Raw genomic sequence first — 14,922 nt, 5'->3', positions numbered from 1 at the left:
ACAAATGAAATACAAAAATATTGTTTTGATTTGCCATGGTATAGAAATATATTTAAGAAACCATAACAAATTTGAAAAAAAAATCATTAACTTAAAGAGTGCATATTTTGTTCAACAGTTCAAAACAAATATTAAATTGAAAAAAAGGCTTCCTCCTGTACAACGTTTTGGCATGTATTTTTTAAGGAAAAAATAAACAGAAGAGGAGAGACGGGCACTGACGTTGTATGCATGCATGAATGAACAAATGAGTATTCTTCTTCCCCTTCTATCACTTACCCCCGCCCCCTTCTCGTCTCCTATCTCTCACTTCCCCTGTCCTTTATTCCAAAACAGCAACCTAAACTCAGTGTATAGTCTAGAAGAAAGATAACTCAAATCAAATTTTGAACAGCTAGGCAGGAAAATTTTAAATGGAATTGCGGTTCATCGTTAAAATAAATCAAGCTCTTAATATTTACGCCAATGAAGGTCAAATTTAGCTAGCGTATATACATTCTTTAAATTAGTAGATAAAGTCATGCGATTACAATACCATGTGAAATCTAAACTAATGGATTGAACTTTGTGAAATGTGAGTAAAAGAAAAACTTTGACTGTTCACGGACCATTGCTATGCATTGACTCTATACATTTGAATTTGTCATTCTGCTGCGAGGATCACATTCATGATTAGGGTATTTCAAGCTTTAATGGATGACTCGGGCATTCATTGAAAATGACACCCATCAATAAATTCAGTCAGAAAAGATGTCAGTGTATTCCGTTAACAAGTACATACACATGTACATCTCCATAAAGAACAAATAAAAGAAAACACTCATCCACACGCACACACATTCACGCACACTTCCTCACACCCACCCACCCACCCAGAGAGAGAGAGAGAGAGAGAGAGAGAGAGAGAGAGAGAGAGAGACTGTATTACATCAAAGTCATGTCTGAATTGACCTTCTGCTCTGTAGAATTCTCTTCAAATATCAGATATATGAGTACTAAATGTAATTGTCTCCTGACAACAATTTCCACGCGCATATTGATGCAGAATGCAATTAAACTCTGATTTGGATCACAGGTGTCAAAGAGTCAAGCATAGTAGTTTAAATATCCATATATCCAGCATTGTGTTTCCTTCAAGTACAACAATGCTTCTGTAAAGCTTCTTCATTGATTTAACCTTGATAAGTTGTGTATTGGGGAGTCAACTCAAAACAATGAACTTCAATACTAATTTTGATTGCATCAAAAAATTATTTTAATAGATTAGTTGATAATATACAGCAGGTACTTGTTTACACAGACACTGTTGTCTGGGTGCGGAGATTCAAGGTATGTTGCCAATTTTTCTTTCCTTTTTTTTTGGCCAACATCTGCTGATATACGTATTTTTCTATGTTGTAGTCATGTTTAAGTGGATATATCTATCTTTTTCCTTTCCCTTTTTTGGAGAGAGAGAGAGGGGGGGGGGCTCAAAAATGAGAAAGGGATTAGATGTACTTTTATAGCTTAAGTTTTGTTGTAAGATCAAACCTTTTTACTTGTAAGTGGAAATTAAAGTGTAATAGATAATGTTTGTAAAGCATTAACACCTATTAAAAGAATAACTGACAACAATAGTAAATTCGAAATATTTGGTAATCAATAGTTCTTTAAATTTAACTTTTATTACCATGCCACAAGATCTCTTTGCAAATATAAAAGTTAAGAAATTTGATGAGTGTGGTCTGAAACTTGTTAACAAGATTTAGAATTTGCCTCCCGCTTTTTTCGAATCCTCATCAGAAAAAACATCGTCTTTAAACATTATCTTTTCGTCTTGAACTCCTTGTTACATGTAAAGCAGTATAGCCAATCTTTTGAATATGATAAGTAGTGTCCTGGAGATATGCAGTAAGGTTTTAGAACTTCTATTTTCCCCCGGTGGGCCAATTGTGGGTCGTAAAGAACGTTTTTCTACAAAAATCCTCTTCCTAAAACTCCTCTAATATCTAAAAAGTGGTCAATTCAAGTTTTGAATATGATTGGTGGTGTCCTGTAGATCTGCAATGGCCAATTCAAGTTTTGAATATGATTGGTGATGTCCTGTAGATCTGCAATAATGCTGCAGTTTTCATTTTCTCCCTGGGGACCAATGGTGGGACGGAAAAAAGTTTTTCTATGATAATCTGGTTCCCAGGCTCCTTTTAGGTTTTATGCAGAACCAATTCATCGATTGGAATATGAAATGATGGTGTCCTGTCAGTCTGCAATAAGATTTTAAGGTTTTCGAAATAAGATTGTAAAATTTTCATTTTCACTCTAGGGGGCCAAATAAGGGTCGAAAAACAACGTTTCTCTACAAATCATCCTCAAACTCCATTTTACAAAGTGTATAGCCAAATGATCTTTTGCAATATGATTATTATTATTACGGAAGATATACAATAAGGTTTCGGAATTTTCATTTTCACCCTGGGGACCTATTTGGGGTCGAAAAAATGACGCTTTCTACAAAATTTTGGTTCCCAGAAATCCTCTTAAATATTATGAGGTAGCAAAGTTATATAGCAGACGGCGGGTGTGACCGGTCGGCAGGGGATGCTCACTCCTCCATGGCACCTGATCCCACCTCTGATGTTTGGAGGTCCGTGTTTGCTCTGCTCCTATTTTGTATTGTTTAATGGACTTTTGAGCTTGAATACTGTTCGTTATCTCCATATATTTCATGGAAAACATGTATTATTGGTGATGTCCTGTAGATGTGCAATAGGGTTTCGGAATTTTCATTTTCAAATTCAGAGCAAATTGGGGGTCGAAAAAATGCCTTTCTTCCAGAACTTTGTTCCCAGAACTCTTACTTTTTACAAAGAAGCCATTTCTTGTTTTGGAATATGATTGGTGATGCCCTGTAGATGTGTAAAAAGGTTTAGGAATATTCAAAGGGAAAGCCAATTGGGGAACAAAAAACGACATTATTCTTTTAGAACAAAATCTGGTTTCCAGAATTCCTCTTAAATTTTTTTAGAACAAACCTGGTTTTCACAATTTCTTTTACTTTCTACGCATTAGCCAAATCAATAGAACATGATTGGTGGTGTCCTAGAGTTAAGAATTTTATCTTCCCCCTAGAAGGCGAACTGGTGGCGGAAAATTGATTTTTTAACACAAAACTTTCTTTCCAAAAGTCCTTTTTAAACACAATTTATACTTCATTAAAATCTGGAATAACTACTATTACTTTATCAATAGTTACATGTACCCAGGTACAAAGAAGAAGAATTTTAGAGGCAAACACTTTTGTATGTGTTTACGTCATGTAACAACATATAGTATTCCATTTAGTAATATGTTGATGTCATATCGCAGAGGTCAAGGTCAGTAAGAATTGTATCGAAGAGGAGAAGAGGCATCTGTTTCTATAGAAAATTCGACTTTTTAGAGAATCTCTTCATATCATGTAAATCCTTTTTGGATATATCTGAAAAGGGTTAAATGAATCTTTCCTCTACAAGGAAACATTTAGTTGCATGTTAACCTCTGTTTATAACATAAGCTGCATATGTGGGTTGCTGAATATTTATTATCATTTTTTACATTTAAAACAAAATTCGTAAAAAAAAGTCTTCTCTTTCAGTGAAGCTATTCTTCATTTAGACAAACCCTTTTTGCAAGTTATTTTTTCTTTTATATTTGAGTTCAGAATGTACCTTCTGAAGGAAAATCGCACCAAATGAGGGGATCAAATTTAAAAGCCAGTTTTTGGGGGGTGGGGTGGGGGTGGAGGGTAGGTAGATGGGTCTTAAAAGCCAGAGTGAGACTAGTTACAAAAAATCCTACTTTATCAGCCATTAAAAAGGATTATCTTCCTTTTGCACTTCGTCAACTTTTATGAATGGATACAATAATGCATACTAAAATTATTTTAATAATACATGTGAATATAATTATACATTTTTTTTAATTGACTATACCATGTATTTTAGTTATTTTTTCCCCAAATCACGAATATTTTTATAAAAAGAAAGTATAGACGATTTATTTTTTAATAAGAAGAAATCTTTTTATCGACCATTTTACATTTAGGTGAAAGCATTGAATATTGCACATCTATGACAACGACAATGTCATCTGGACTTTTTTTCAAACTATATAGATGAACGGAAACAGGGATATTAGAACACGTGTTCCAAATGCAGTAACATAAAAAATGTATTTACAAACCGGAAACGTCGATCCTGATGTGCGTGTTTGATTTGATTCCCTCTGGCACTTAACAGCCTAATTAATTAGGCAAAAAAGTCCTTGACATTGTGGTTCTTTTGTAATGAAAAGTATATTGGCCTCATTTTTTCCGTAGTGTAAAGTGTAGGTGGATGATAATCACCGATGTGTGACGAGTTTTACATAATGTTATCTGATTTTCCTCCCGTCTTGCATACTTATGATTTTTTAAAGTAACAGGACCATAATTGCTTGATGCCAATAAAATCAAGCCTTAATCTGAACTAATTTCATAGACATATCGGTATTCAATAGATAAAACTCATTATTAATCAATTATACTTTATACTTTTCTTTTACTAACAATGTAGAATTGACTGCGTGGGAAATTTTTTCATTAAGGAATGAAATTTTTGCGCACTTTTTAGTGGAAATATCAATAAATTGGAAAAAAAAGTATTAAAATAACTCTGTTTAGTTGAATTTAATTACCCGCAAAGAGCTCTCGTTTTAGTAAATATAGGGTACTGTGTTATCTTCCCGGCAGTCTTTTAATTCGTTCATCTCACTATTTTCTTCCTTAATCTTCTCCTATATAAATTTAAACCGGTTGCCAAATTCAACTTATGAATTATGATTGGTGGTGTCCTGTAGATGTGTAGTAAGGTTTCGGAGTTTTCATTTCTTTCTAGGAGTTCGGAAAACGATGATTTTCCTCCAAACCTTTTCCCAGAACTCCTCTCACGCAAAATAATATTTGGAATATGATTGGTGGTGTCCTGTAAACCGGTTGCCAAATTCAACTTATGAATTATGATTGGTGGTGTCCTGTAGATGTGTAGTAAGGTTTCGGAGTTTTCATTTCTCTTTCTTGGAGTTTGGAAAACGATGATTTTCCTCCAAACCTTTTCCCAGAACTCCTCTCACGCAAAATAATATTTGGAATATGATTGGTGGTGTCCTGTAGATGTGCGAAATAAGGTTTTATTCGCTTTTCATGCTTTGGAGAAATAAGGGGCCGAAAATTTAGAAATCCTTTCAAGCCCCCCCCCTTTTTTTTTAAATTTACACATAAATTTTCTTTCAAAAACTCCGTATTAAACAGAATGCTTCATTAAATTCTTTAATTTCAGACTGGCAATAAATTTATCAATGAAGTACTACCATTACAAAGCCCATGGGTCACATGCTCATCTGAATATATTATTATGACAATGACATGAAAAATAAAGAAAAAAAATTGATGGTTTAAAATAATTTTAAAAGATTACACGTATTACCCAAAGAAACTGAAATGCCATACGAGTATTACTCTTCAAAATAACGACCCTGCAATAACCTAAGATTTCAATCAGAAATAGCTTGTAGTTAGTTTTTTTTTTTTTTTTTTTTTAAAAAAAAAAGAATGTGTTGATGATAACCGATTTCAATCGTTTTAGAACACGGGATGAAGATACCATGGGACTTTGCTGCTGTAAACGAGAGAGTCTTATCGAACACGATGATCACCATGACGACAAGAAAAGTGTCCTTGAACCACATGGAGAGAACGTTTCTGCATCTTCAATTCACCCTAGTCTCTTCTCCTCTAACTCCATTGCCAATCCTTGCCGACTGACGTGGTTAACAGACGTCCATGTCAATAATGTGGACTCCGAGGATGACGAGAAGAAGCATACCTGCCGAATTAGTGGGCTTTGTTGCCTTGACAACGGAAGAACTGTGCTTTTGGACCGAAATAATCAAACTTTAACCGTCTTTGACCCACAATTTAAATATGCATACAGACAAAAGATTAGAAAGCAACTCATTTCACTAACTTCGTTTGAATTTGATGACATTGCCATCTTAGAAACTGGTTTTATTGGATTGTACAATATTTCCGGGAAATACGTCACACGTCTTCCTAAACGGTTTGCCGTTTGCAAGAGTTCTAGAACAGTGGCGTTCAATGGTACTTGGTTTGCAGTATTGTATGTACAAGATGGTAAAGACTTCGTCAAAATTTACTCGAAAATTGGAAATGAATATGTAAATATACCTCTAAATGTTCAATTTGATAGGAAAAAATATCGATCAAATAACATAGAACTGGACAGGACTAACGACTTTTTATATATACCAAACATGTCCGAGAAGTGCATAACATGTGTGAATTTTCATGGGGAAGTAGTTTGGAACTCTGTAACTGTAGACTATATTTTACATCCCTCCTGTTTAAAGTTGGAGGGTAACTTTATCTTTTGCTGTGATTGGTTGACTAAAGGTGTCAATCTTGTCTCCTTAGATGGAAAACGATCAAGTTCTATTTGTATCGACGGCGTTAGGAAGGCAAGATTCATAGCGTTTCAAAGGAAGAAAAGCCATCTGATGATTTTTACTGACTTCAAATACAAACTGCGTATATTTGATGTCCTCTTGCCTCCGGAAGAGTCCTAAACTTTAAAATACTGATCGGAATATTATCTGTAAATCATCTCATCAAGGCTGAGATAAGACAAATCGCGCTAGGAAGGAGTGCTTTTGTTTGTTCGTTTGAACTCTTCTACCAGATCATTGTTAATTCTGCTTGTTAAAACTTTTGATTCGCCGACAAAATTATCATTGAGTGGGGCTCTTTTGCATCAATCTGATTTCCGTCAATAAAGAAAATGATCGATCTCTATTTCCTTTAGAACCCTTATTTTAATTATAAATTCGGAACCTGTACCAGTCTCTGCAGATCATTTCAGTAAAATAATGTGAGTGACCGATTCTGTTTGCTTTTTTCTCAGAATAGTACTTGTGCAATTAAGGACCTCTTGCAGTCTCAGAAAGTACTAGTACTCAAATAAGTATCTTCTCTCAATAAATATTTTGAAGCTACCAATTTCTTTAATGCATTTTGTTCAGACATGATGCTTTTCCCTCTAAAATTATATGATTTTTTAACCATTGTCTTTATTAGCATTTCTATATCGAAGTGAAAAGAAACAATATTCCTTCAAACAAACCAGAACATTTGACGAGATGTTTCCTGAGAATGTGTCATATATTTTCATCGTACCTAATTTAGTAGAAAGAAATGAAAACTAATGTTGATATTGATTAGAATTAATAATATCTTGATCAAATTGAATCTTAATTTGACAAGATACAAATGTAGTGGTCTTTATACACAGTCACACATTTAAAACAGTCACACTGAATCAATCCAGGGTGGAAAACTAATTGAATACCTAATAATAAATATTAGTTTGTACATGGTTTACCGACCTTATCTATGGTTTAAGTTGATAGCAGCTGCGCAAAGAATTCATGAATATGTGAAGAAAAAAATCATAAGAGCATTTAAGCAAGCAATTAAATTCTGAAAATACAAACACTATCTAGTATATACCACTGCCATAATTATAAGAATACTCGAAACACAGAAGCAGGAAAAATTCGAGGGGAAATCGCTTGCCTTTGTGAAACAAGATGTGTTTGTGAAACACTGATGCCCCCCTTATAGCAAAGGTTAAACTTTCTCAAATGCAAATCAAATATGTTGGTACCCAAAATAAGGTCTTGTCTCTAGAAATAAACCGGTGAAATATGAAAGCCCTAGCAACAACCATTGAATAGATATGGAAAAGATTAAAGTTTTTTTTTCAAAAGTATGTCAAACATCAAGGTCAAACAGTCAAAATTAATGGTGCCCAAGGAAAGGCATTGTCCAAGAAATACACAGGTGAAATATGAAAGCCGAAGCACTAATCGTTCAAAAGTTATGAACAAGGTTAAAGTTTTCCAAAAGTAGTTCAAACTCCAAGGTCGTGGTCAAAGGGTCAAAGTTGTTGGTATCCAAAGAAAGGTCTTCTCACAAGAATTTCATATGTGAAGTAGGAAAGCCCTAGAACCAACCGTTCAAAAGTTATGGCCAAGGTTAAAGTTTTTCAAAAGTGGGTCAAACTCCAAGGTCAAGGTCAAAAAGTCTAAGTTGCTGGTATTCAAAGGAAGGTCTTGTCACAAGGAATACACATTTGAAGTATGAAAGCCCTAGCACCAATTGTTCAAGAGTTATGGCCAAGGTTAAAGTTTGGTAAAAATTTTGCAAAAGTGGGTCAAACTTCAAGGTCGAGGTCAAAAGGTCAAATATAATGGTACCCAAAGAAAGATCTTGTCACAAGGAATACACATGTGAAATATGAAAGTCATAGCTCCAACCAATCAAAAGTTATTGGCAAGGTTAAAGTTTTTGCGGACAAACAGACGGACGAATAGGGCAAAAACTATATACCCCGAATCTTCGATACGGAGGCATAAAAAAATATATAGGTACAAATATATTCAAGACTTTTTATTCTACAAAACTTCAGTCTACTGTCTACGGAAGCGTATTAGTGCCATGTAATATTTTCTTTAAAATTGAAAATTCCAACTTTAAAGTTGGTTTCTCCAACTTTAAGGTTGGGAATTCCAACTTTAATCCTGGCTTTTCCAACTTTGAAGTTGGTAATTCCAACTTTAAAGTTGGCTTCTCCAACTTTAAGGTTGGCTTCTCCAACTTTAAAGTTGAAAATTTCAACTTTAATCTTGGCTTTTCCAACTTTGAGGTTGATAATTCCGACTTTAAAGTTGGCCTCTCCAACTATAAAGTTGAAAATTTCAACTTTAATCTTGGCTTTTCCAATATAAAATATAATTTTATATAGGATATAGAGAACATAGTAACTTCATACAACTCTGTAAATGAGAGCATTTCAACCATACCTATTTTAAAAGAGATAAGACATACATACATTTGTTGAGAATGTGTTTAAACAAACAGACCATATTAGGTGTTTGATTTATATAGGATGAATCAACATTTTTCATGCTACAAAGACATTTGTACAAAAAGGTATCGATTCTGAATTTGAAAATACAATTTTTCTTTCTTTCATCATATTGATGAAATTGTTTATATCCATTATAATTGTAAAATAGCAACACGAGTCTACAAATAAACTACTAAGTACTGTAAACCAACTTTTATTCGCGTGCGAGAAATTTTCGCGAGGTTCGCGGGAGCCTCGTCAACGCGAATATTTCTTGCCGCGAACCAGTCCTTAAAGTCTCTGTGTCTATTAACAACAGATCTAAAAAAGGCTTGATCGCGAAAATTAATCGTCGCGAACTAGTTTACCCCCAGTAAATCGCGAAATAAAGTCGCCGCGAATAAAAGTTGGTTTACAGTATTTGAATAAAATGTATGAAGCCCGAAACACATTTAAGTTGGAAAAGCCAAGATTAAAGTTGTAATTTCCAAGTTTAAAGTTAGAATTACCAATTTCTAGTTGGAATTTCCAACTTTAAAGTTGGAATTACCAACTTAAAAGTTGGAAAAGCCACGGAAAAGCCAACTATAGAGTTGGAATTACCAACATCAAAGTTAGAATTACCAAATTTGTTGTTGGAATTTCCAACTTTAAAGTTGGAAAAGCCATCTATAAAGTTGGAATTACCGACTTTAAAGTTGAAAAAGCAAAGGTTAAAGTTAGAATTACAGTGTACCAACTTAAGTTGGAAAACCAACTTAAAAAAATTAAAAAGATATTTCGTTGCACTAATACGCTTCCGTAACGGTCAAATTGAACATTGTTTTATTGCATGCTCAAATTCAAACTGTGTCTAAACCCCCAAAAGATCTTTTACTATATAGCAAGCTATAATGATCCTAGACATTTACCAAAGGAAAACTAACCCCAATTCCCAGTATTTTTTTCTAATTAAGATCTAGAGTAAGTGCAAGTTACTTCTTGGCATAAATTCTTTGCCTGAGTAGGCGAAATATTGATAGATCATAGATAATTCCCTGTTATTACTGCAAACCCATTCAAAACACGTTAAACGATTGCAACCTTTTTATACCTCCTCAAATTAGGCTGACCATGTTCAAAGCATTGATCAACCCAAAGTACCTTCTAATCTCGTTGATGCAGGCATGTCATTCAAGAACATGGGTCCAATTTTGAGTAATTTTCCGATTGTCGAAGTCGTCTTGAAAGTATATAACGATTGGTACGGGGCGGGGAGGGACATTTCGCTTCACACATTTATTGGCAGAATTTATAATACATCATCGATCTGTGATTCTTCATTCATGGCAATTTATTAAAAAAAAACAAACAAAAAAAAAACAACAAAAAAACAAAAAAAAAAAACAAAAAAAAACAAAACAAAACAAAACAAAAAAAAAGAAAGAAAAACAACAACAACAACAACAACAACAACAACAACAAAAAAAAAAAAAAAAAATTAAAAAAAAAACCTTTGATAGATTTAACTGCAAATTTGGGTTTTTTCAGTTCTTTTGATATGGATTGGTAATTGGTTCTCATTTTTTATATCAATGAATAGAGATTAAATTATGGGAGGCCATACTTTTTTAGGACCTAGAAAGAAATTTACACGAGTGATACTAGAGGAGAGATATGTTATTATTATATTTTATTAACTTGCCATTTTTATATCAGATGTATGGCATTCAAATTATCTCACAAAGTACTTTATATTTAAGGTATTCTACCTAATAGGACATAATTCTCTATCATCTATTGCAGAAAAGCTAAATCTCTATCATTATATATCCATCTCATTTAAAATACACTGGCATTCATCTAAATCATTTAGAGTAGGACTTACCAAGAGAAATTTTCATAAATATAATTATCTAAGCAGTAATTGTAATCAACGAAGATTGCATTAAGGTCTAACTACATAATTAGCTAATTTTTTAAAATAAAATTTTAAATACTAAGAATACAATCAAATGCTGTGGTGAAAAAGATGTATTTTCTCATAAGGAATGATACAAGAATAAACGTATACATCCTTCGAAATTACATAAAACTGCAAATATATAATCATGTTCGACAGAATTTTACATCATACATTACATAAAGGAATATTCTTGTTAAACAGCGTCCACAAGAACTTGTTATAACAGTTAACATGATATAAAATTTAATTTTTAAAAAAGTGAAATCTTTGCAAAATGACAATGGGTTCAATGATTATCGTTTGTCACATTTGGTGCTTTGAATTGAAATTAACGTTTAAATAAAAGACAAGGCATATGTATAGTAACGTCTCATCTGAGGAAACGTTCAAACCAGCTCGTATTGTGGAAGTTTGTCTCTGAAAACCTAAAATGGTTCTCAGCAAACACCAATACAACTATTAACTATTATACTGGTTGAAGACCAGAGGAGCTTAGGTGATGGTAAGGTGTCTGTCCGTCTCTTTGTCTGTTAGCAATTTTTCAAAATGCTACTCCTCCTCCAACTTGGAGCAATATACATTATACAATATATATATATATATATATATATATATATATATATATATATATATATATATATATATATATATATATATATATATATATATATATATATATATATAATCTTTTTGATTTCGACGAAGGGTGTAGTCATGGTTTTAAAAATAGAAATTTCTACGAATTCCTTACAGTTTTAGTCCGATTTTAATGAGACTCGGTACACAAGTAACCTACACTAAGATACATAATTCTAATCATCCGTCTTTGATTTCGATATTGCCATGGTTACTAAAATAGTAATTTTTATGAAATTATCTTCACACATTAACATTTGGATGAACATTGTTGGGGTATTAAAAAAAAGTGAAATAACATTTGATCATTTTTTTTTTTTATAAAAAGTCACATTTTCTACAGATATGGCCTGATTTCAATAAAACCTGGTACAATAACAACTTTCTTGTTTAACTCTCAGTAAGATTTAGCTATTAAAAACAGTACAGTTAATGATAATTCACAAAAATGTTAAGAATATTTAATTTTTTTATGCAATGATTTTTTTATGTAGTTAATTTTGGGTGGATGAATTGCTTAATCGTTTTCGAATACCTGTGTATGCCACTATAATTCTGCAATAAAAATTAACGATTTGTCTCAAAATTGTTCTTCAAATGCAATCACAATGAATTTTCTTTATTAATTTTTGAACTTTTGGGAATAATATACTATTCTTGCCATATTTAAATTTCCATTAAAATACAAACCCATTTGCTAAAACCTAAGTATTTTAAACTTATATTCAAAGAATCATGAATTATTATTATTATTAGAACGAACGTAAATCTAAACCCAATTTTAGATCATCGATTTGTTACTAGAAGCATACATTCAAAGGGTATTCTTCCCTTGACCGATAAATCATATCTAGTCTCCTTTTCTCTTTCACTGTTTTGTAATACTTAATACTGGGAGTATTTTATTTTTATACATATAATATTTCCAATGAAGTTAATCGCAAAAACTCACAGTCCCCGTAAATAGCAGTTATTTACCGGGGCTAACAGAAATTAAGTAACGTTTCGTTAGAACGCAACATTCATTAAGCTTTGTATGGTTTTTAGCCGCTAATAGTTTAGTATTATCTGCAATCGCCACCAGCGGTTTCTATGGCTTAGAGCTTTTTTTTCATTGCTTTTACAAGTTCGAACATGTGATGTAGATGATAAGAGTATTACATCTTCCAGGAGAGATTGAAAATTTTAATTTCAGAAAGGTATGTTTTTGAATTTTTTATTAAAATATCATTATTTTGTTTACTTATATATATATATATATATATATATATATATATATATATATATATATATATATATATATATATATATATATATATATATATATATATAAACTTGATACGATTTAAAGTTAAGTTGCTGTATTCATTTCAATAATAATTGGAGTTGCTTTTTTCAAATGTATTATGCAACATTTTAAAAAGGAAAACCTTTTTCTATTGATTCATAAAAGAAATGCAAGTAGAATAAAAATATCTTTCTCGGGAATATTAATGAAATATTAAGCACTCGCACAGAAGTATACTATAGAATATTATTTATGAATGTGAAACTTTTCAAAGATGAATATACGATGCAATTAATCACTTGATGCAATTGAACCAGAATAATCGTTTTCGTTATGGATAAAACCAAAATTGATATATACACTGTTTATGAACAAAATATATCATTTTAGATATAAAAGATGGACAATTTGCAAATATGTTTAATTCAGAATGATTTACATCAGTGATAAGAATGACGTCGGAAATACACTGTACTCTTTATTTTTCACATTTATAAATAACTTCTAAACTTCCACAAGAGGCACATATGTCTAAATATAATTAATCTGCCAAAATTTTTAACCTCATTTCAGATTACATTTTCCGCGAACCGTTGAACTCAAAATGGTTTGCGTGGAACATGAAGGTTAAAAATGGCTCGTTGTACTTCTATGTACCGTTTGATTTCCAATATCTTGCTTTACCTGGCATTGATTTCTTGAACATTTATATTCAAATTGAGTCTTCAAAGGAACTCGTTTTATTCTGAGCATGCAATCTTTGCATATATAGGACCATATATACTCGAGTATTATGTTATTCTTTTTTTTTTTATCCAGGAAAGAATACCTTTGTATGTTTTATGTCGCCCATTAGAACTTCAAAAATGTCGATGTTAATCATTAAAAATCTATTCAATAATTTTTTATTAATCAATATCTGTTATAGGTAGTTACATTAACGTGATGAGAGAGAGAGATAGAGAAAGAGAGAGTCTTTAAATAGTATCGCAATCGGAACTTAACACCGTTCATCTTCTGTTGCTTCCGATTTATGAATTAAAAAGTAAAAGCGTGAAATTTCTTTCCAACACGTGCACATGGAACCTATGCTTTAGTGACATATGTACAGTGTTGATCATGACCCTGCTGTTCTTATATATATATATATATATAATTAAAAAAATAACAGAACGCCGATTAAGACCCTTAATCGGCATACTTTTACTTTTTATTATTGGTATACGTATATAATATATTTCCAAGTTAAACTTTGATACCCTAGTATGGCCCAAACTTATCCTCGGGGGAATGATTTGAACAAGCTTGAATCTACTATATGTAAGAAAGCTTTCACGTATTATCTTTCACATATTAGGTTTCACATTTGTGGCTTTTGGAAAGAAGGCAAATTACCTCACCAAATTTTATCGACATGTACTTCTGTATCATCTCCCCTTGAAAGCGAGTGTGGCCCTTTTTTTTAAAACTGAAATCCTTCACCCAAAGATGCTTTATGGCAAGTTTGGTTTAATTTGGTCCAGTGGTCCTGGAGAAGAAATTGAAAATGTGAAAAATTGCATGACATATGACGAAGGACAAAAACAGATAGCAACCAAAAAATCCAATTGAAAGAGCTCTTGTTTTTCCCGTTCAATAGGTGCCTTTTAAAAGATGAGTTGTCCCTTTCATTATTATAACGAACTTGATTTTAATTCTACGTCTGAAAATCCTACTTATATTCACAGTTTACTTTCTATGGAAGAAAATTTTCAAAATCATATCTTAGTCCTAATACTTTTAGCATTCCAGTCAAACAAGGTGAGTTTGATCTACCCTATACTTCATAAAAATCCTTACAAAGATACGTTGCCGGGTTTAGCAAATGCTCTACCAAGCCCCTGTCTTTACTCCTCACAAAAATATTAATTGCTGTTGAGGAGAAATCTTAGACGTACTTGTACTGTTCAGCATATTTTAGAAGTGGTGTAAATTAAATTTGGATTCTCAGAAAGGACACGAAACTTGGAAAATTTCATATCTTGTGATTGGCCAAAATTGCTTTCTTAAAAATCACTCTGATTCTATTGTGG

General features: G+C 32.3%; 2 protein-coding genes across 2 annotated transcripts in view; one reads left to right on the top strand and one right to left on the bottom strand.

Moving 5' to 3' along the window:
* The window catches only part of LOC133180983 (fumarylacetoacetate hydrolase domain-containing protein 2-like), a 223,724-nt gene that overhangs the window by 75,986 nt on the left and 132,816 nt on the right, over positions 1-14,922 (bottom strand). The window lies entirely within an intron of this gene.
* On the top strand, positions 5,638-6,907 carry LOC133181316 (uncharacterized). Its single transcript, XM_061315839.1, has one exon. The coding sequence runs from the start codon at positions 5,659-5,661 to the stop codon at positions 6,637-6,639; it is 981 nt and encodes a 326-aa protein (XP_061171823.1). The 5' UTR covers positions 5,638-5,658; the 3' UTR covers positions 6,640-6,907.

Source organism: Saccostrea echinata, unplaced genomic scaffold, assembly GCF_033153115.1.
Source record: "Saccostrea echinata isolate AGI-Se365-2 ecotype Australia unplaced genomic scaffold, CSIRO_AGI_Sech_v1 ptg000008l, whole genome shotgun sequence".
Classification (NCBI taxonomy): domain Eukaryota; kingdom Metazoa; phylum Mollusca; class Bivalvia; order Ostreida; family Ostreidae; genus Saccostrea; species Saccostrea echinata.
Note: the sequence above shows the minus strand (reverse complement) of the source record. Positions and strands in the feature narration are given on the sequence as shown.